This window comes from Martes martes (assembly GCF_963455335.1).
Source record: "Martes martes genome assembly, chromosome: 1".
Lineage (NCBI taxonomy): Eukaryota > Metazoa > Chordata > Mammalia > Carnivora > Mustelidae > Martes > Martes martes.
Window position 1 is genome coordinate 47,919,503 of NC_137888.1, and position 22,775 is coordinate 47,942,277.

General features: G+C 38.9%; 1 protein-coding gene and 1 pseudogene across 2 annotated transcripts in view; one reads left to right on the top strand and one right to left on the bottom strand.

Moving 5' to 3' along the window:
- Window positions 1-10,977, bottom strand: LOC308339472 (tubulin epsilon chain-like; annotated as a pseudogene). The gene is made up of 2 exons: window positions 10,952-10,977; window positions 1-1,226 (listed from the first exon to the last, which is right to left on the bottom strand). The product of its transcript is annotated as a tubulin epsilon chain-like (transcript).
- A 168-nt stretch (window positions 10,978-11,145) lies between these two features.
- ADGRG7 (adhesion G protein-coupled receptor G7) overlaps window positions 11,146-22,775 on the top strand; it is a gene marked incomplete at both ends in the record, with an annotated part of 70,664 nt that continues 59,034 nt past the window's right edge. The window contains one exon of the mRNA XM_080828869.1: window positions 11,146-11,260. Within this exon, the coding sequence (XP_080684995.1) occupies window positions 11,146-11,260 (115 nt within the window). The remainder of the gene's footprint in view (window positions 11,261-22,775) is intronic.

Below are 22,775 nucleotides of genomic sequence, written 5' to 3' on the forward strand. Positions count from 1 at the left end.
TCATGAATTTCTCAGTTCCACAAAGGTAAGCTTCATGCATGGGTTATTTGCTGGAGCTAATAATGGGAATGGCTCACAGAAGGTCCCAAACACAGTCTGGCTTTCCAGCCTTCTTGATTCCAGGAGACAAACCATACAGAAGGTTTTAATGGTCCACATGTCTGTGAAGATCTGAAGCCGGTCCATTTCCTCTCACCATAAAGGCACGGGCAAGACAGAGACTATGGAGTTAGACTGATGAGTTGGTGATCTTTACTAAAGGTATCTGAAAAGATCTGATTGAGCCTTCTGGTGGGAATGTTAATATCTGCCAGTGTATATAGAGGTTAGGCTTGACACAAGATAAGGCACTTAAGGAAAAGGTACTAAGTTCCTGCTGATTTCTTTAAGGTCCATATTAAGGGACCCTTCAAACCTTGCAGAACTTAAGTTCAGCAGCAAATTTGCCACAGTGGTGTTCATTGCATCTAAGCACTTCTGGTTCCACTTTTCAAAAAGTCCTGGCACTTGAAGTAACCAGACTCTTTGGCTTTATTGCACCCAGCTTTCCAGAATTCACCATGAGGTCAATCTTGCTAATGATGTCAAATAAACATTAGTTGTCAGTGGGCAACACATAGGCTGCATGCTCATTAGGTCCCTTCATTGCCAAGATCCCATTATAAGGGAAGGTTATGACATCATCCTCTCCAGAAGGATAAACTGAAGTCATGAAACTGTAGTTCTGGGAATTCACCCTCAAGCACCTTTAAGAGAAATGTACCAAATCCAGATGCTGTTCTTCCTCCCATGGACTGTCTAGTAAAACACACTGCAAACAATCACAGAATTCCACCAACTTTTGAGTTTCTCTAAAATCCGTTCTTCATAAAGACTGCCAAAAACTTTGTGACCCACAGCCTTGTTATTCCGTGAGCCAGAAATATCTTGAGCTGCTTGCTGTCAAACACATCTCTCAATGGGCCCTGCAGAATTTCATTTACTACTCCTTCCTCCACGTCAATCAAGACAGCTGGCGCTTTCAAAGAACAAAGTTTCCCCTTGGAAACACTGTCACCATTACCAGCCACTCTGCATCCACATTTCTAAAGAAGTTGGTTATTGCCTCATTATAAATTCCTTTCTGGTTGACCTTGGCATCCTCCCTTAGTGCCAGACCCCAGAAGCAGCAGCCCATCTGGTATCCACACTGGGCAACCAGTATGACCACCACTGACTGGGTCGCGCTGTGGCGCGGTGGGATCAGGGCACCTGGGAGCCCGTGCCTGCTCTCCTACTCCCAGCCTGGCCCCGCCCACCAGCAGCAACCATATTTCTTTTGTCTCTACTGTAACTCCTAAGGAATCCTGTTTAACTTGTAGCTTTGGAAAGTGAGCTATAGGAACAAAATAAAGAGAGAAAAATCAAAGGAAGATATTATTTAGAGAAAATATGTCTTAAAAGTTTGCCTATATGTGAAGAATCAGAGACCAGAGAGTTAGTGATTTGTCCAAGATCGTGCAGTCGATTCGTTGCTGAGCCCATGATGGAATATAAGTCTTCTGACACCAAAAATTGGAGATCTTTCCACTTTAAAGGGGATACTACTGCATAGTGAATAACTCGGTTCCTTCTTGGAAGGACCCGCTTCATTTTAAAGACCATCTTCCCCCATCTCTGCTCCCCACACTGCTTCTGTTCAAATATCTGGTCAGACATCGTCTTAGTCAGTGTAGGCTGCTGTCACAGGGCACCATAGACTGTGTGGTGTGAACAACAAACATTTATTTCTTACAGTTCTAGAGGGTGGGAAGTCCAAGATCAAGGTACCAACAGGTATGTGGTTAAGATCGAAAGAGGAGAGAACTGGTCAATTATGGGTCGGTTGAGAGGGATAGTGTAGGAAATAGTTTGTCTTCTTTCCTTTCCAAAAAGCCTCACTCAAGTGAAATGCAGACCCAAAATTTACAGTAAGTAAAAAAGAGCCTTAGTCAAAAAAACATGAGTCCCATGTGAACACTAGTCCTTCTGAAAATTGGTAAAGGCCTTCCTGGTTTGCAGACTGTCTCGTTTTCTCATGTGGAGAGAGAGATTGTCTCCCTCTGGTACCTTCTTTAAAAGGGAATTAATACCAGCATGAGGCCCCCTCTCTGATTATCTGATTACCTTCCAAAGGTCTCACTTCCAAAGAGAATCACACTGGGGATTAGACTGGATGAACAGCTAAATACGGAATATACTGTAAAATAAACAGCAGAAGACACTAACAAGGATGCTACCCTCTAGTGGCAGAGCATGGCAACACAATGCATAAGACGAAGTACCGGGTTCACATCCTAAAAGAACAAGTCAGACCACAAACATTGTTAGAGGTAGAGTTTGGGTAACTTTTTTTAAATATTTTTTTTTTATTTATTTGACAGAGATCACAAGTAGACATGCGGGCATAGAGAGAGGAGGAAGCAGGCTCCCTGCGGAGCAGAGAGCCCGATGCGGGGCTTGATCCCAGGACTCTGGGATCATGACCTGAGCTGAAGGCAGAGGCTTTAACCCACTGAGCCACCCAGGTGCCCCTAAAATCTTAATTTTTCAAAACTTTAAAATTAAAAAAACTATGCCCTTAACTTGTGCTTAAGCTTAACATCAGTTTTAAGTGTAATGTTTTAGACTTCAAAATAAGGCATATATTTGAACTGGAAAATGTATGCTGAACATAACACGGCAAATGCCAGGGATGAAAATATTATCTCTCCCAAGTTGTATCACGAGCTATAAAATATAGTCACCTTATTGAGAAACCTGCTGATAACTTGGCTTGGTTAATACCTTTATGCTGTTTTATGGCCCCACACAGTTTGGCAAGTTTCCTTAACTGGTCTTTTTGTCATTCATTCTAATATTCCTCAGGTGGAATGTAGAGTAAACACTCGTGGAGTAAATCATTTATGAAGTAGTGACTTCTGCATTATTATCTTTGATGTGCTTTAACATATTTTATGCCTGTTCTTTAACTAGATCACAAACTCCTTGAGTATCAAATACTATTATTAAGCTTTCTGGGGATTATCGCTCTTATCTGGAAAATGCGTGGTCCTGTTTCTCCAGAAAAAAAAGGATATATAGGCCATATAATTTAATAATTAATAATCGTTAATTAAATATTAATAATAAAAATAATTATACTAAATGGAGAGCTTTAGGATCCAGAATACTCTCTTGTCAAGATAAAAATAGTGGGATGTGGGGACCTGAGGGTCTCTGTCAGTTAAGTGTTTGCCTTTGGCTTAGGTCATGATCCCAAGGTCCTGGGATTGAGTCCCATGTCTCCGCCTCCTTGCTCAGCAGGGAGTCCACTTCACTTTCTCCCTCTGCCCCCTCCCTTCTGCCTCTCCCTCTCACTCTCAAATAAGTAAATAAAATCTTGAAAAAAAATAGTGGGATTTTAATGCAGGACATCGAAAATACCAAGTCATCTTACCTCAGATAATCTTATGATCTCATATTACTATTTACAGAAGGACCACTGTTCACATGGGACTAGTGTTTTTTGGCCGAGGCTCTTTTTTATTTACTGTAAATTTTGGGTCTGCCTTTCATCTGAATGAGGCTTTTTGGAAAGGAAAGAAGAAAATTAAACTATTTCCTACACTATGCCTCTCAACCGACCCATAATTGTCCGATTCTCTCCACTTTCAATCTTAAACACACACCTGTGACTATCAGCTCAGATTTGGGGGATATGGAAGGTAAGGAATAAAAGAGGAGAAAATGGGAGAAGAAGGACAAGGAAACTAGTCAGAAGAGATGAAGAGGGGGCACCTGGGTGGCTCAGTGGGTTAAGCCTCTGCCCTCTGCTCAGGTCATGATCCCAGCGTCCTAGGATCGAGCCCCATATCAGGCTCTCCGCTCACTTGGCGGGAAGCCTGCTTCTCCTCTCCCACTCCCCCTGCTTGTATTCCCTCTCTCGCTGTGTCTCTCTCTGTCAAAAAATAAAAAATTAAAAATTAAAAAAAATAAATCTAAAAAAAAAAGAAGAGATAAAGAGGGGAATTGAAATTCTTTGGAGAAAGATGCAGAAGTATACTTCAAATTAAAAAAGAATTTGAGGGTTCCTTTTCTTTCATCTTCTGGAGCACAGAAAGGTTAATTCAGAGTTACATTAATTGGAGTCCAGAATCTTCTATGGATACATATTTTAGTTTCAAAGGCACCAAACTTCAGCTAGTGTTAAGTGAATTACTTCCACAAAATGATTGCTGATTTTTCCTCTATGGAGCAATCAGCCCTCAAGACCTTGTAGAGCCTCAAGATCTAGAACACCTGGGTCTGGAGAGCATAGGAGGCACCTGAAGAACAAAGGCATCTAGAGGAGAGTGGAAAGGCACAAAGAAAGGTCGGTGAGCTGGTGACTTCCCCTTGGCCCAGGAAAGCTTTTTCGATAACTTTCTCCCGCCCTCCATTGACCCACCACGTAGAAACAGAGGTGGGTAAGGTGGTATATAGATAAACAAACAGGTGAGCTCAAGGGTTTCTCTGTTAGCGGTGGCTCAGAGTTTTCACTGATGAAGGGGTGACAAATGTCATTGGGAGGTTTTCCAGTGGAGAAACTCAGGCTCCTCTCTAAGGAAGGTGGGGAAGTTGAGATTGGCCTTTGTCATTAGTGTCACGGGAGGTAAGGTAAGCAGGTTTCTGTGTAATTAACTCTCTGTTGGGGTCATAGTCCAGACGGTAGGGAAAGAAAAGAGATTTCAGAATTTCTTGGTGCTTCTGCGTATAAAGTCATTAAGAATTTGTTAAATAAATGAGATAAAATGAAGAATTTCATTTTCATAAAATGAAGAATTTCAGATGACAGAAATAATAGGCTCCTTGTGAATTTGGGCAAGCTTATCTGAAAATCTGGCAAGATTTCCATAAACATTAACAAAGGAATGTTCTAGGACACAAACAGGCCATTTAATCTCCAGTCATTTGCTGGTTTACTGCAAACTTGATTCTCTTTCTTTGGGAAAATTACCACTGAGCAGTGATTATAAAGTTAAGCGCATCGAGTTGGAGGACTAATTAAAGCAGTTTGCTAGCCCCACTCCCAGACTTTCAGATTCAGTAATTTCCTATCTTATTTAGTAGGTTATAATCTTAGAACATTATTTTGATGTTCAAATTGCCAGAGGTATTGGAAGAAAGCTGCCTCACTTTGGGGGCAAGAGAAAATGGACCTAGACACTTGATTCTAGTGTGTGTGTTTTTTTAAAAATTTGAATTCAGTTTACCTGACATATAGTGATACATCATTAGTTTTTGATGTAGTGTTCAGTGATTCATTAGTTGTGTGTAACACCCAGTGCCCATCACATCGTGTGCCCTTCTTAATGCCCATCACCTGGTTACCCCTTCCCCTCAACCACCTCCCTTTCCGCAACCCTCAGTTTGTTTCCCAGAGTCAAGAGTCTCTCACGGTTTGTCTCCGCCTCTGATTTCTCCTCATTCAGTTTTCCCTCCCTTCCCATATGATCCTCTGCACTATTCCTTATATTCCGCGTATAAGTGAAACCATATGATAATTGTCTTTCTCTGATTGACTTACTTATTTCACTCAGTATAATATGCTCCAGTTCCATCCATGTTGATGTAAATCGTTAAGTATTCATCCTTTCTGATGGCTGAGCGATATTCCATTGTATACCTGAACCACATCTTCCTTATCCATTCATCTGTTGAAGGGCATCTCGGCTTCTTCCACATTTGGCTCTTGTGGACATTGCTGCTATGAGCATTGGGGTGCATGTGCCCCTCCTTTTTACTACATCTGTATCTTTGGTATAGTAGTTCAATTTCAGGGGCATAGGGTAGCTCTATTCTTAACATCTTGAGGAATCTTTATACTGTTTTCCAGAGTGGCTGCACCAGCTTGTGCTCCCACCAACAGTGTAAGAGGGTTCCCCTTTCTCCACATCCTCATCAATATTTGTTGTTCCCTGTTTTGTTAATTTTAGCCATTCGAACTGGTGTGAGGTGGTATCTCATTGTTGTTTTGATTTGTATTTCCCTGATGGCAAGTGATGTGGAGCATTTTTTTCATGCGTCTATTGGCCATTTGTATGAACTCTTCAGAGAAATGTCTGTTCATGTCTTCTGCCCATTTCTTGACTGGATTATTTGTTTTTTGGGTGTTGAATTTGAGAATTTCTTTATAGACCTTTGATACTAGCCCTTTATCTGTAGTGTCATTTGCAAATATCTTCTCCAATTTCATAAGTTGCCTTTTAGTTTTGTTGACTGTTTCCTTGATATTCAGTTTTATCCAATTCTCACATGGAATGAAAAACTTAGGCCTTCAGTGTTGGCATTCCCATCCCCTTGCTGTATTTCTAATTATTTCCAGAGTCCCAGAAAGGGGAGATGGGGCTATCACTCACACAGAGAGTACCCAAGTAGAGGTGGGGAGCTCTCATGATGTGTTAACCTAGAACCAACAGGTTCTGATATACCAAGGGAAAGACTGCAGTTCTGCCACTGAGGGCTTGGTGCTTGGCTTGCTGGAGTAAGTGCTGTAATGGTTGGCTAACATGCCTCCCTCCCCTGGCTGACTGAGATACCTTCATTCCAAAGAGCAGACTGCTCACACATGTGTAATATGCCCCAGGAGCTGGCCTAGATCCAAAGACTACTGCACAACCGCCCTGTTCCAAACACTTGAGCACTAGCCGTGAGCATGTATCAGCTATATACATCTGAAACACTCACTGCTGCTTCTATCCACTGATGGGAAAGGAAGGAAAACCAGACCAAACCAGCAGCTTTTGTTCTCTTTCTAAAGGAAGAATTCTAGCTTCTTTTGTTCCCTGTTTTCAAAAATTTTAATTCTACTATGGTTAACACACAATATCATATTTTTTTCAGGTGTACAATATGTGTGCGTAAGATTAATGGGATGTCACTGTTTCAGGGCCTATGAAAGCCAGAACTAGAGAATATATGTATGTTAATGTATGATATATATCAAACAGGCACACATATACATTTGTGTATATACACAGTTTTGCATCTATTTATTTTTATGTAAAATGTATTTATTAAATATATATTGAAATAGATACTATTATTAATATATATATAGAAAACCAAGAGTTTGTATTGATACATATATCCATTTCCAAGCCAACACTGTAAGTTTCTATTTTTTTAAGTCACAATGAAGTTATTCACCTCAAAATCAGAAATAAGAAGTAATATCACACCCCTTCTTTCCCTTGAAACAATGACTTTGTTGCTGTCATCAGTTTTCCTCTTTTAGATAAGAAGTTCATGACTATATATATTCATGCATTTATCTGATAGCCATTTCCCTTAAAAGATATTGCTTCCTTCAGAATTAGCTCTCTGTAGCTTTTCTTTCTCCATGTTTCTGATGACCTGTTTTGAAATTCTTTTTTTTAAAAGATTTTATTTATTTAATTGACAGAGAGAGAGACCATGAGAGAAGAAACACAAGCAGGGGGAGTGGGAGAAGGAGAAGCAGGCTTCCCCCGAGAAGGGAGCCCGATGTATGTCTCAATCCCAGGACCCTGGGATCATGACCTGAGCCGAAGGCAGACACTTAATGACTGAGCCACCCAGGTGCCCCCTGTTTTGAAATTCTTATGGAATTCAAGTTTTGTTTCTTTCCAGATTAGTAACTCCCTTCTCTTAGAGTAAGAAACTTGGCTCTCATTATTCTTATATGTTTACCTATTTGATTTATCATCCTGTATGTAACTAATCTCTGATCTTCAGCCCCACCCTACCTATATGTGGACACTCTTCTTTCTTTGCTTGGGGTCTACTTCTTATTATAGGTTGCAACTCCATGTGGATACCCTCCTCACTTAACTGTGGCTCTGAATTCCCACACCAACCAGCCCATGCATGCAGATGCCCTGGGACCCTTCTTGGTCTCTAAAGGAATACCCTCCTCTCCCTGCTCTGGCTTTGATTTCCCACAATTGGCTCTCTCTTGCTGGAAGGTCTTCCTCACCCCTTGGTTGTGAGGCTGTCCCTCCCCATCACATAGATGCCTCATTCACTCTTCTTGGAATCTGACATCTCATGCCAGGCTCTCTAAGACCCTTTGCCCTCCCCTATTGGGCTGTGACATCTGCTCTGGTCTATTGCTCATCTCTACCCCGACTATAGACACTGCCTTGTTCCTCTTCAACTAATGACTTTAGGCTGAAATTTTCAGGAAGGGAAGGCCTTAGCTAGGTTGTTTAAAATATGAAGAAATGGAAGTTCAGATGCTTATGTGGCTTGTCCAGGGTCACTGAGCAAATGAGACATCGTCAGTACAAATTCAGCTATTCCTGAGCATAAGCTGTGTGAGGGCCAGGACTTGCCTCTCCTGTTCACTCTGTCATCCTCAGCACCTAGCACAGTGTCTGCATGGAGTAGAACAAATGACAAATGAATTATTCCCTGTTTAGATCTTTTCCTTTTCCTGTTCCTTTTTGTGATCTTGATATATGTGTGTGGGTATAAAATTGATGTCTATATATTTGTTTATAAGCAATAGAAATTCATGCCCTTATATGAATGTCAACATCTAAATATCAGTTCCTAGGAATTTCTTCTATTCCATAAATTTCTCGAGTTCCTAGCTGGATAGTTGGCATATAAATGAAAATATAAAAGCACTAAGAAGCTACAGCCATTATAACACCTCAGGATTCCAGCACTTCCATCGAGTATGGAAGAGAAAATGTCTGAGAACCACCAGAGTCAGTTTTTCAGTCACCAGACTACAGGCCCTTCAAAATATTTGAAATACAACAAGTGAAAAATACCATCACCATATGGCAGACATGGGCACCATGATCAGTTCCTTTAGTCACTCTGCTCAACTAAGTAAGACCTTTCTGCCGATAATCATGCATGGCAGGGTCTCCAAAGCACATTCTGAAAAATCGCTATCTCTGCAAAATTCTTGAGAAGGGGATTCTGTGGTCAACACTGGGATCTCAACAATTCACAATGTATGTGAGCATATTACAGGCTCTCACAAGGGCTCCTGGATGGCTCAGTCAGTTGGGAGTCTGCCTTCAGCTCAGGTCATAGTTCTAGGGTCCTGGAATCGAGTCCTGTGTCGGGCTCCCGGCTCAGTGAGGAGTTTGCTTCTCCCTACCCACCCCCTGCTCATGCTTGTGTTCATTCTCTCTCTCTCTCTCTGAAATAAATAAACAAAATCTTAAAAAAAAATAAATAAAGGCTCTAGGAAATTCTAGAGTTGAAGAAAACTATAACCTTTATGTAACCCAATGTTATTCAAATTTCCATAACCGGAGAGCTCCTGCTTAGAGTAATACCCGCCCAAGTTTCATTTCCTCATTCATACAATGGGCAAAAATACCTGTTACAGGATAAATGAGATAAAGATACAAAAAGTGCATAGCACAGTGTTTGGTATATTCTAGGTACTTTGTAAGTGCTACTTCCTTTTCTTAGACATTATTTATTTAAAATGATCCATTTTATTGTTGAAAGAATAATAGATATATTTGTTATTATAATTGAAAAAATAGTAAATGCAAAAATTAAAAACTTTGAGTCATAAAGGGTATAAAATGAAAAATGAGTTTCAGACTCCTCTCAGACCGCCAAGAGGAATTATTTTTAATGTACCCTTCCCAATGTTTTCAGTGCATATACATGCAGACATCCCAGAAACAGATTTCTAAAAATCCCTTCAGAGCAAGTGAAACGATTTGAATTCATTTATGTTGTGCAGCTGCAGCAGTACCTCTAAGTTCTTCCATGTTGGGGTAAATCGATGTGTTTTTCTAAACTCCTTGGGTCGGGCAAAGATTAGAACCTACGTTCATGTCCCCTAAAGCTGTATTTTGATAAAGGAAGTATTAGAGAGAATAGGGGAAATATATAGTTGTTTTGGGGGTTGAAAAAGTCAGCTTAAATGTGTCCTCTTTTGTAAAATATTTCTTAATCCACCAGGAATAGGGCTCTGATTGAAGCGAATATTCATTCTTCCGTTCTTTCAGTTAATGCTGGAGTAGGGGTTGGGGGAGAGAACATGAGAGCCTGGGCAGGAGAGGGTCAGAGTGGCAGCTGCCAAGATACCCGCTTACATTGATCTAGATGGTGAACTAGGCTGCTAGGGCAGTTGCAACAAACCCAACTGAGTGGCTTAAGCAACAAAAATTTATTGTCTCACAGTTGTGGAGGCTAGAAGTCCAAAATCAAGGTGCCAGCAGTGTTGGTTCCTTCTGAGGGTTTGGAGGGAAGGCTCTGTCCCAGGCCTCTTTCCTTGGCTTGTTGACAGCCATCTTCTCCCTGTGTGTCTTCCTAAATTCTTTCCTCTGCATATCTCTGTGCAAATTTCCTCTTCTTAGGACTCCAGTTTCACTGGTGTAGAGCCTGCTCTCATGCCCTCATTTAAACTTGCTCACGTCTGTGATGACTCTATCTCCAAATAAGGTCACATCCTGAGTTACAGGGATTAGAACTTCAATATAGGAATTTTTAGGGAGCTGCAATTCAGCCCTTAACAGGTGGATTGCAGTACTGGGATTTCGTGCTTTTCAAAACTCACCTGAGCTAGTAAAGCCCAGTCACCAACTGCAGCTTTCAAAATGTGGGCTCCTTTAAAAAGGTGCAAGGACTACAAATGTGTGTGTGTGTGTGGCCCTGCTTAAACCCCTTGTTGAGAAGAGGGTTCTGTGTGGCCTTAAGCACTTGTTAGTCTACTTCTGCTAGATCCCCCTAAAACCAAAGTGTAAGAAGGTGACTTGGTTTCTTTTTTTATTTTTTTGCTCCCTTCCCTGCCTTCTTGCTTATCTGAACATTTATACTTTGACCCTGTTAACTATACCCTCCCCTTCTTGTTTATGACGCTCAGTTATCTTCTCTTCCCATGATTCCAATCTCTTTTTTCACATTCTCATTCAGTGAAGGATGAGGAAATAGCAGCGAGAGCACTTACCTTTCATTAGATGATTCAAACTGCATCCTGCCTGATTAACCAAAAAGTCCTAGGAAATGAGGAATTCTGCCTGATAGATCACTGAAAGGAGGAATTATTTTTTTTATGTTTTAGAATCATTTCTGATTCACCTTCTTGGCTCAAGAAGAAAGACACTAGTTGTTTTTTTTACCAGGGGTAGATTTGTGGCTTCCATGGCTTCCTGCCGGGCTTGTGACCTCAAGGTGCTCGTGGCCATTGTGTGTGGACTGCTGACGACCATTGTTTTGGGACTGGGCATCTGGACGACTGTGATTAGAATCCAGAAAGGTAATAATTGTTTATGGTTAACTATGTTATGTTTATCTTTAACTTGTTATGTTGAACTCAAGTCAAGAGAAGGTACTGAGCCTCTGTCCCTGACACCTAACGCACCAGTACTACAAATAGCCATGTCTGGGCTGAGGCTGCCCACCAAGGTGTGAACTATACCAGGCAAGGGTCCATGGTTGGCTAGTACATAGTGGCGCACACATGACTATGAATATGTGTGTGTGAGTGGGCAGGGTGAGGAATTACCTACTTTAATTAGCCTCTTCTTGCTCTTTTAACTCCTGACTGGATACCAGCTTAATTAAAATCATTAAGAACACATGTTTGGGTTTGTTTAGCTAAATCCAAGAAAGATAAATAATTATGGACACACACAGAAGGACGCACATAGTCAGTCAAACATGTGCAGAATGGAATTTCATCTCAAGAAGAAAGTTTAGGAATGTTCTCACTAGGATTGTAAATAAAATCCTATGGTTTGTGCACAAAGTTCTCACTTTCCAAGTGTGAAAAATGACTCGAAAATGAAGATTACTTAGAAAATGATTTTTTCTGGTTGTTCAGCAAATATTTGTTAGTAAACGGCTATGTGCTAAAGCTGACCCTGGAAGGTGGGAGGGGGAGCAGTGGTGTGTAAAACAATGATGTTAGCGGAAACCCCCCCAGAAACTCACAACAAAGACTTTTTATGACCCGGGAGCTGGTTCCCTTGGGCTGCACAGGTTCTCCATAAAGGGATTCAAAGCTGGGTGTGCTGAGCATTCCCTTCTGAAACAAACAGAGACAGGCTCTAATAAAACTGAATAAATATGGGTAAATAAAACCCATCCACAGAGCAGAAAGAGGGGTGATCTGCCCTCTGAGAAGGTAACTGAGGAGGACGGAAGGTTGGGAGAGCAGGCAGAAGTCCAACGGATAGCTGCAAAGATCCACTCTTGGGGACAAAAGAAGGCATTTATATTAGTTGTTGATGGAGTGGTAGCTGAGAAGGGATCTGATTGTCCTTCTCTCTCCCCACCCCTCAGAACATCATTTACAAAATATTGTACTAACAGGATTTGGATAATTAGCATGAGAAAATTTGCCAGAACAAAAACAATAAAATTTAAACTTGAGAAACAACCTGAGGGTTTTGAAGGGGTGGGGGTGAGGTTGGGGGAACCAGGTGGTGGGTATTAGGGAGGGCATGGATTGCAGGGAGCACTGGGTGTGGTGCAAAAACAATGAATACTGTTATGCTGAAAAGAAATAAAAAATTAAAAAAAAAAAAAGACTTGTAGCCTCCAGAACCATGAATGAATAAACTTCTGTTATTTTAATCCCCCCCCCCCAAAATTTTAAACTTGAAAAAATGTGTTTTTGTTTTGCTTATTTCTTTGTTGGTTTAAGTTTTGTTTACAGTTAAAAAAAATTATGAACTAGAGGTTTCACCCTATTAAGGCTGCTAAATTTGTAAGACTTTATTTAAAGAGTATACTTTCAAGGAATCTTTCTTTCCTTCCTCTCTCCTACCTTTCCATTATATGACATCTACTTTAAAAGGGAAATTTGTGGTGAGTAATAAAGGACACAGGTACAATAGAACCATTAAAATAAGGACCAACATATAAGACATTATAAGGAAGAAAACAGAGGGAGTTGCTAAAAACAAGTACAAAACACAATCCCTGAGACATATCCCTGAACTTCCTGAGGGCTAAGACTTCAAATGAAGCATAATAAGCAACAAAAAACCCCTTGTTTAACCCTTTTGTTTAACAGTAAAATCATATCAGCTCCTCAAAAAAGAGATAAATGTGTTCTTGCTTTGAATTTTTCTTAAAAAATGTTTTATTTGATTGCAGTTGACATACAATGTTACATTATTACATTAGCTTCAGGTGTACAAATGATTTGACAAGTTTATGATTTATGCTTATCTCATTTAATCCTAACAACTACCTTTGAGGCAGTTATTATTATATCCACGAAATTGATGGGGAAAAGGCTCAGAAAATGTTGTCAAACTTACTTAGCTAGAGAATGTTGGGTCTGGATTTAAATCTGGATTATTCTGACTTTAGTTCCTTCCTTTTCACTCCCGCATATTCTGTCTTCCTAGAGGGATGACAAGGGTAACTCAATCAATGAATTTGTCTCTCTCTCCTTTTTTTTTTTTTTTTTGAGGCAACTTTGCCCCAAAACCCTAATTCATAAAGATAAGCAATAACCAGTAGAATGTTTTGCTAGGCAAGGTTAGGCACTTTGGTAAGTCACGTTGTTTGTCTTCAAGTCAATAAAATCTACATTATTAATGCTGTTTATAAAATGTAGATTAATATGTTCACTTTACAGGTTTTCTGAGTCTTTAAATGGTGTTTATAGACTTTTGGAGTAACTGCTATAAATTTGCCACATTCTTCTAGGTCTTGCCAAAATACTTCCCTCAGCTTCGCAAAATTATATGATTATCTGCTGTTGAACTTCTAGTCTAGAACAGCGAAAAGAGACTACATTCAGACTGCATTGCCTGGAAAACTGCTCATGTTCTAACAGCTTTCCTCCTGGTGACTGCCTTTAATGGAAAGATTTCTCACATTCACATAAGCCCCAATATCTACTGGCCATCAAACAAGCCATGAATGAGCTTATCTTTAATTATCCTAAGTATAATTATTCATTTTTTAAAATGAATCATTCATTTAAATATCAAACAAGTGCTTCAAGACATAACCTCTAGAATGCCAGTGATCTTTTGTGTAGTATAGAAAAGATTTTTATTCTCCTCCTCCTGCTTAATAAGGCCTCTGGTGAAAGGTCATGGTTTAAAGCCCTAGTCCAGATGAAGTTGATAGCATTTCATGGAAGCAGACAGGACTTCTTTCAGAATTGCCAGAATAATATTTGGCATTTTTATACCACTGATGAAAACATTAAATAATAATGATCTTTTTTTTTTTTTCCACCAAAGCATCACAATGAGATACATTGTCAGGTATAACACTTTCTCCATCTAGGCTTTCTAGGCTTCTGAAGTTTTGTTTGGTAAAGAAATTTTTCAAAACTATTGATGACTCTTGCAATTTCCAAAAGGAGCTCTAGACTTGGAGTTCTTGTATGATGATGTCAGTTTACTGGAACACTCTTCATCCAGAGTTTCGCATGGCTGTCTCTTTGATGATATAGGTCTCAGGTAAAATGTCACCTCCTCAGAGAGACCTTTTCTATCCACTCAGTCTAAGGTTGTCATTCTATTTGCTCCCTTTCATGTGTACTTTGTTCATGGCTTTTATCATCTGATAATCTCTCACTTAATTCTACTTGTTTGCTCAATGTCTCCCCATTCCTAGAATAAAAGCCCCAAGAAAGCAGTGAACTGATTTATTAATCTGCATTCCCTGCACCAAGCAGAGTACTTGGAATATAGTTGCCAATACATAGCTGATGAGCAAATGAAAGAATCACATGAAAACAAGAAACTGGACTAAACATTGCCAAATAGTTGCCTTCAGAAGTGAAAGAATATTGCTACCAATTCCCTGTAATTTGTGTCAAAATATTAAGATAAATGTTATTATGGATTTGTTTTCAGCAGTTAAGCAACCACCATTTTAGTTTTCTTCCTCTGTTCCAAGCCACGCAACTCTCTAACCATTTCCAGAACTTGGGCTTCATTAAGATCTCTCCAGTCGTGTATGGCCTCTTTTGTTTGGCTGTGTGATCAGCAATCTTGTAGGATGCTTTCATGTTGGAGCAAATCAAAGTTTTGCCAGAACTCTAATCTTTTCACATTAAGCATTTTATCAAATAATATGCACCCTGAGTAATGTGTTTTCAGAAAGGACAACAATAAGGTGTTCTATCTCTGTTGCATTTGTGTTTCCAGTAACAATGTAACCTTGTAATTCAAGAAGCAGCATGGCTTTTTGGTCCAATCATACTTTATGAAAGTAAAATGAAGTATAACTAAGTTTCATTGTACATCTTTCTCTTGACATTTTCCAACTTGAACTAGGCCTGATGTAAACATAGACAGATGTCCATAATCATAACAGTAGGGGATGTTTTCCTCAACTCTTAGGGAGAATAGCTTTTCATAATATATTAGCATTGATGACAATGCCTTATTGAACCATATCTTGTTTCTCTTCTAGATTATAAAATTCCTCTCTGCCATCCTGAGTGCCTTTCCAACCTCTCTCCAGATGCTCTGACCTTCATTTCCTATCACAGGATTCACTTATGCTTCAGGCCAACAAGAGACTTTAGTAGGTTGTAATATTCCCAAACCCGAAGGTCAAACTTCATAGCATTGAAATTCTTGCACAGTAGGAAATGCGGATTGTGCGGAAATGTCAAGGAGAGTTTATTGATTCTCAGAAAATAATTTGTACACAGATGCTTGACTTTTGTTTTACTCAATTACAGTACTTCCTCAAGAGGCAAACCTGATAATAAATCAAACTCATGGAACTGCTCCTGGAGTACAGTTTGCATTTTGGGGTTAAAAAAAAAAAAAAGGTCCAGGTGGAAAAAGTTGGGTTTTAGACAGCTATAGTGTTATTTAGTCTTAATCTCTATTCTGCTCCTTTACCAGCCTCCCTTCTCACTTCCTCATGTAACCGCTCTCTAAATTAAACCAAACCAAACCAAACCAAACCAAAACAAACCAAAACAAATAAATCAATTACTATGAAAGGGAAGGAAGTTGTTTTGGAAGGAATAAATTTTGTTATGTAATTGGCTGAGGGACATGAATTATTTTAACATCACTGACATTTAAATTGCTGATACTGTTTTCAAAGTCACTTTCTTAAATTAAGAGGCTAGGACCTTGCCTTAGTGGATTTTTCCTTGATTTACAGGTATTAGTTTTCCTTAAAATTCTGAATATAATCACCACCCATAGATCTTTTGATAATATATTTCTTGAAGAACATTTGGTAGAAAATATGGTGGTTAGGAGTGTGCACATTGAGACTCGGGGTGGGGGGGAAATACAGAAATAGAAAGAAAGAAAAAGTTCTAGATCCTGACTGCCTTGTTGAAACAGAAATGTCACCACTTACCAACAGAATAAATCTTATTCAACATTTCTGCACTTCAGATTTCCCATTATGGGAGCAATAATATACCTAACTTACAGAGCTGTCATTAAATGATTTAATGAGTTAATTACAGTTTTAAGATGACTTTTGGACACTATAAGCACTCAACAAATGTTAAATTCTTTTTTTAATTTATGAATTTTTAGATTATTTAGTGCATACTTTTTTTTTTAATTTTTTAAAATTTTTTTAGTGCACAGTTTTCTCCATTCCCTGATTATACCTTGAATAGATGGCGTTGACTTAGATTGGACCTTTGGATTGAAACTCAGCTTTTCAAACTGAAGGTTCAACTGATTGATTTATTTAAAAAATATTTTTAAAGATTTATTTATTTTTATTTGAGAGAGAGAGAGAGGGAAAACTCGTGCACATGGGGGAAAGGGAGAGCGAATGGGAGAGGGATACAGACTTCCCTTTCAGCACAGGCGGTGTTGAGTCTGAGGCGGGGCTGGATCTCTCCACCTTGAGATTGTGACCTGAGCTGACCAGAGAAGAAACCACGAGTCAGATGCCGCTCCACCGAGTGAACCACTCAGGTGCCCCTCAACTGATCAGTTTAAAACAAACAGTTCTATGAACTGCTATATCATCCTGCATTTAAAAAAAATATTTATACTATGCTACATCATCAGGGGAAAATTTTATAAAAATACGTAACCAGTTTATTGAAATATGTAACCATGTAGTTCTTTTTGAATAACTTTTACCTTAAGGAAAAAACGAAATCTTACGTATTTTATTTGTTTAAAACTTTTAGTGTTCCTTTTCACAATGGAATAACTTCCCTAAATATTGTCTTCTCATTTAAAAGGAATCTTCTTCCTCATCCAAATGTTTCAAATTCCTGGTCTGGGACAAATGACAGATGCCAAGATGTTAAAACCCTAAGAATTGGAGCCAGACACTCGAGGCTTCCGATGGAATTTCTTTGACTAAGGAAAGATATTTTTTAATCTTGCACTTAATTAAACTAGACTTTTCACAACAGATTCTAATTTGTCTAGTTTAGGAGAGGAAATGAAATTCATGTTTTCCATTTGGAAGTTTTAGTATTTTATGCTACTTTCTCAGGCAGCATGAAGTGTTTTACATTATGTTCTGCATTTAACTGTCCATGTTGTGTGGTAAAGATATTGAAAATAGGGCTAATATTTCTGGAAATATTACTTATTATAATTTGAGAAAATGTAGGGAAATATTAATATTATACTGGTGTTATAAAAGAAAAATACTACTATTAAACATATTTCAGTGTGTTGATCCTCAAGTAACTTGAAGCTGATGCTTACCCTCTGTGTTTCCCTGTGGTAAAGGCAGTACTATTAGGAGAGGGTGGGAGCACTTGGTTAGTGCTGAAGGGATCTGAGTTAATCCACTCAGCTATCAATTAGTTACTAGTCTGGAACAAGTTAGTCTTTATATAGAAGATAGGCTTTATGTAAAATGGGGATGTTGGGCTAATGAATAGCTAATGTCATTTTTATGAGTCCATAGGTTTAAAAACTAGTTAAATGAAAGAAACAAAGCTTATTCTTTCTGGGTCTGATTTTTTCTTTACTTAAAATATGGAGGTTTAAAAATACCAGTACTACCTTTATTATATTTTGTGGGTAATTCAGGTATTTCAGTGGCTAGGGTCTTGAACTGTGGAGCAAAATGTGTTAAAATTGTGATTATGACAGAGGAATGGTAGCTCAGCCTGGGCTTGATACCCTCAACCAAAATGCAAATGCCAAAGAGGCCAGTCAGCAAACATTTGTTGAGTACCATCTATGCATCTGTCATCGAACTAGACCTGAAGATAAAAGAAATAAAAAAAATAATATAAAAGAAAGTCAATTCTAAGGAAGGCTGTTTGGCGGTAATGAAAGAACAACGTAATGGAACGGAAATTAAAAACAAAACAAAACAGGAGCAGAAATCAACAAAACCAAAAGCTAGGGGTGCCTGGGTGACTCAGTCAGTTAATTATTCGCCTTCAGCTCAGGTCAGGATCCCAGGGTCCTGGAATCAAGCCCCGCATTCGGCATCAGGCTCCCTGCTCAGCGGGGAGCCTGCTTCTCCCTCTGCCTGCTGTTCCTCCTGCTTGTACACTCTCACTCTCTCTCTGACAAATAAATAAAATCTTTAAAAAAGTAAAGAAAAGAAAAGAAACCAAAAGCTAGTTTTTTGAAAAGATAAATTTAAGTAGGTAAATATCTGGTGAGATTTGTCGAGACAAAAAGGCATAATTAAGCAATATGTACAAAAATAAAGGGGGTCACAACCCAGGTACGATGACAAAGATTTAAGCAAAAGTCAGGTGGGAATCCCCACCCGGGGCCTGCGTCTCCCCTTCCAGGCTTTGCGGCTTGCATCTGGGTCCTCTGCTGGGCTTCCAGGGATTGTGGGTGCTTCCCCCTCACCCCAAGGTTGGCCTCTCAGGGGACAGTGGCACATTCCCTGAGGGGTGGGCATTCATGGCTTGGTGGTGTGATCTGGGGTGTCTGCAGGTGTGAGCACAAAGCATCCTGGGAGTGGGACTGAGACAGGCTTGGGGAGAAAGGGGGCAGATGCAGCTGGGGCTCCTTGCCACATTCTGACTTAGAACTCCAAGGAATCCACAGTTCCTCAATTCAAACTGGCCTTCCAGGTCCTTATGAAGGTAAGTTTATCATGGCATTAGAATCAAGCACGTAGACTTTATTTGGCAGCCTAGCTTAATTTATAAGTTTTACATTTATTTTTATATAATGGTATATAGATCTTCATTGTGTTTGTCCCAGACTCTGCATATAGTTGCCTTGCTAGTGAAAATTCAGATTAGTATAACCCTTAAGGGGTAAGCTGGAAATAACTGTCAGAATGACAAAAGTGTAGTCTTTGGCTCAGAATTCCAATTCTGGGAATGTATTCTCTAGATTAATTTGTACAATTGCAAGGTAGAATATGTACAGGGCAGTTTTGGAACAACAATTGAGAACAACACAAGTGTCCGTCAATAAGGGGTCAGTTAAATAGATCAGTTAGGGTATTTCCATACAATGGCCTATAATATAATTGTAAAAGGAGACGTGGAAGTTCTCTACGAACTTGCGGGAAGATTTTCAACATTCATTGTTAATTGCAAGAGCAAGCTACAGAAAAGAGAGGAAGAAAATAAGACTATAGATTCATATTGCTAGTACTGAAAAAAGAAAGATTGGGAAAAAATGAATAGTTGTGTATATTTAGGGATGAGAGCAAGATTATATACCTTTGTATGTTATGTTTATTTTCCAACTCTGTGAATGTATTACCTATTATAATATATAATAAATCAGTGATTAAGAAAACCTAATAAGGGGTGCCTGTGTGGCTTAGTGGGTTTAGCCTCTGCCTTCAACCCAGGTCATGATCTCAGAGTCCTGGGATCAAGCCCCACATTGGGCTCTCTGCTCGGTAGGAGCCTGCTCCCCCTCCGTACCACCTCTCTGCCTACTTGTGATCTCTTTCTCTCTGTCAAAATAAATAAATAAATAAAATCTTTAAAAAAAAAAAACCTAATAAAATAATAAGCAAGTACCATGGCAAACCTTACCCTAGCTAATATAAAAATTTTGGCCAGGTGGAAATTTTCTGAAAAACAAAAAAACCCCAAAAAACCAAACATATACACACACACACACACACACACGCACACACATATATAAAAGACCAAATTTACTCCCAAAATAAGGGAAAAAAACCTATGTAGAATAGTAACAATTAAAGTAATTGAATTAAGAGTAAAAAAACAAAACAAAACTGCTTGCAAATGCTGTATATAGATTATGTTACACATAATAACAGTATGAAATATGTTGCAAAAGATAAATGAGGATTTCACTATAGGATTACCTCTGGGTATGGAGGAAAAATAATGTTGACAGAAAGGAGTACAGAGATTTTCAGTTCTTTCTGTAAAGTTTTATTACATATATATATTTTTTAATCTGAAGCAAATCTGAGAGAAAGTTACTATCTTTTAAAACTGGCTTTGGGTAGTGGGGTATGTTTTATACTCTGTATGTTGTGTATTTGAAGCATTCTACAATTTAAAAAGATTCAGGTATTCCCCGTGGTTACACAGAGAAGTTTGTCACATAACAATTACAACTAAATCTCTCTTGGTAGAACTTAAGCTCTTTGAGGTCTGGATCTATATCTTTTTTTTTTTTAAATACTAAGAGACTTTATTTATTTATTTTTTTTTTTAAAGATTTATTTATTTATTTGACAGACGGAAATCACAAGTACGCAGAGAAGCAGGCAGAGAGAGAGGAGGAAGCAGGCTTCCCGCTGAGCGGAGAGCCCGATGCGGGGCTCGATCCCAGGACCCTGGAACCATGACCCGAGCCGAAGGCAGAGGCTTAACCCACTGAGCCACCCAGGCGCCCCGAGACTTTATTTTTCGAGAAGTTTCAGGCTACAGTAAAATTAACCAGAAAGTATAGAGTTCCCATTTCTTCCCTCTCATCAACCCTTCCCCTCCATATCTTTCTTTATTCTTAATATCTTACACTAGTGGGTTGCTTTTGTTATAATTAGTAAGCCAATATCAATACATCATTAATTAAAATGCATTTTACATTAAGGTTCATTCCTTGTGTTGTAGAGTTTTGTGGATTTTGACCAATACATGATGGCATGTATCCACTGTTACAGTATCCTACAGAAGAGTTCACTGCCCTGAAAATCCCCTGTGCTTCACCTATTCATTCCTTCCTCCCTCTCCCAAACCCCTGATCTTTTTACTGTCTCTATAGTTTTGCCTTTTCCAGAGTGTCATATTTGGAAGGATACAGCATGTAGCCTTTTCAGCCTTCTGAAAGCTTCTTTCACTTAGTTAAATGTATTTAAGATTCCTCCATATCTTTAGGGGTTTCGTAGCTCATTTCTTTTTATGGCTAAATAATATTCCATTGTTTGGATAGACCAACCCCCCCCCCCCCGGCCTTTTTTTTAATCCATTTACCTATTGAAGGACATCTTGTTTGCTTCTGGATTTTGGTGATTATGTATTCAGGTGCTGTAAACATTTATGTGTAGCTTTTTGTGTGGACATAAGTGTCTGCTTATTTGAGTAAATACCTAGAAGTGTGGTTGATGGGTTGTGTGGTAGAACCATGTGTAGCTATATAAGAAACTACTAACCTGTCTTCCAAACTGGCTGTACCACTTTGCATTCCCACCAGCAGTGATGAAAGCCCTGGTTGCTCCACAACCCGGCTGGCATTCGATGTTTACAGTGTTTTGGATTTTAGACGTTCCAATAGGTGTGTAGTGTTACCTTGTTGTTGTTTTAATTTGCACTTCCCTGATGACATGTGATGTTGAGCATATTTTCATAAGTTTATTTGCCGTCGGTATATCTTCTTTGGTGAGCTGTCTGTTCAGATCTTTCCCCCACTTTTGTTTGCTTTCTTACTGTTGAATTTTAAGAGTTCTTTGTGTATTTTTTTTTAAGATTTTATTTATTTATTTGACAGACAGAGATCACAAGTAGGCAGAGAGGTAGGCAGAGATAGAGGGGGAAGCAGGCTCCCCGCTGAGCAGAGAGCTGGATGTGGGGCTCGATCCCAGGACCCTGAGATCATGACCTGAGCTGAGGGCAGAGGCTTTAACCCACTGAGCCACCCGGGTGCTCCAAGAGTTCTTTGCATATTTTGGATACCAGTCCTTTATCAGATACATGATTTAGAAATATTTTTTCCCATTCTGTGTCTTGTTCTTTCTTTCTCTTAACAATGTGTCTTGTAGACCAGAAGTTTTTCATTTTAAGGAAGTTCCACTTATCTATTGTATTTATCCTTTTTTCCTTCATGGATTGTACTCTTCGTGTTATATCTAAAAAGTTGTCATCAAACTGAACGTCATTTGGATTTTCTCCTGTATTTTCTTCTCAAAGTTTTATAGTTTTGCATTTTACATTTAGATTTATGACTTATTTTCAGTTATATTTTTTGAGAAAGCTGTAAGTCTGAGTCTGGATTTATTTTTTCGCATGTGTCTATCTAATTTTCCCAGAAACATTTATTAAAAGGACTTTCCTTTCTCCGTTGAGTTGCCCTTACTCCTTTGTCAAAGATCAGTTGACTTTATCTGCCTCGGTCTGTTTTGGGCACTCTGTTATGTTCTAATGATCTATTTGTCTCTTTTTTGATAATACAAGAGTGTCTTGATTATTGTAGGTTTCAGAATGTCTTGAAGTTACATATTCTGTGTTTCAGCTTTGTTCTTCTTTAATCGTGTTGGCTATTCTAGGACTTTGACATTTTCATATAAACTTTAGTTTTTTTATATCCACAAAATAATTTGCTCAAATTTTGATTGGAATTGTTTTAAACCTATAAATCAAGCTGTGAAAAATTGAAAATCTTAACAGTAATAAGTTTTCCTATCCATGAGCATGGAATATCTCT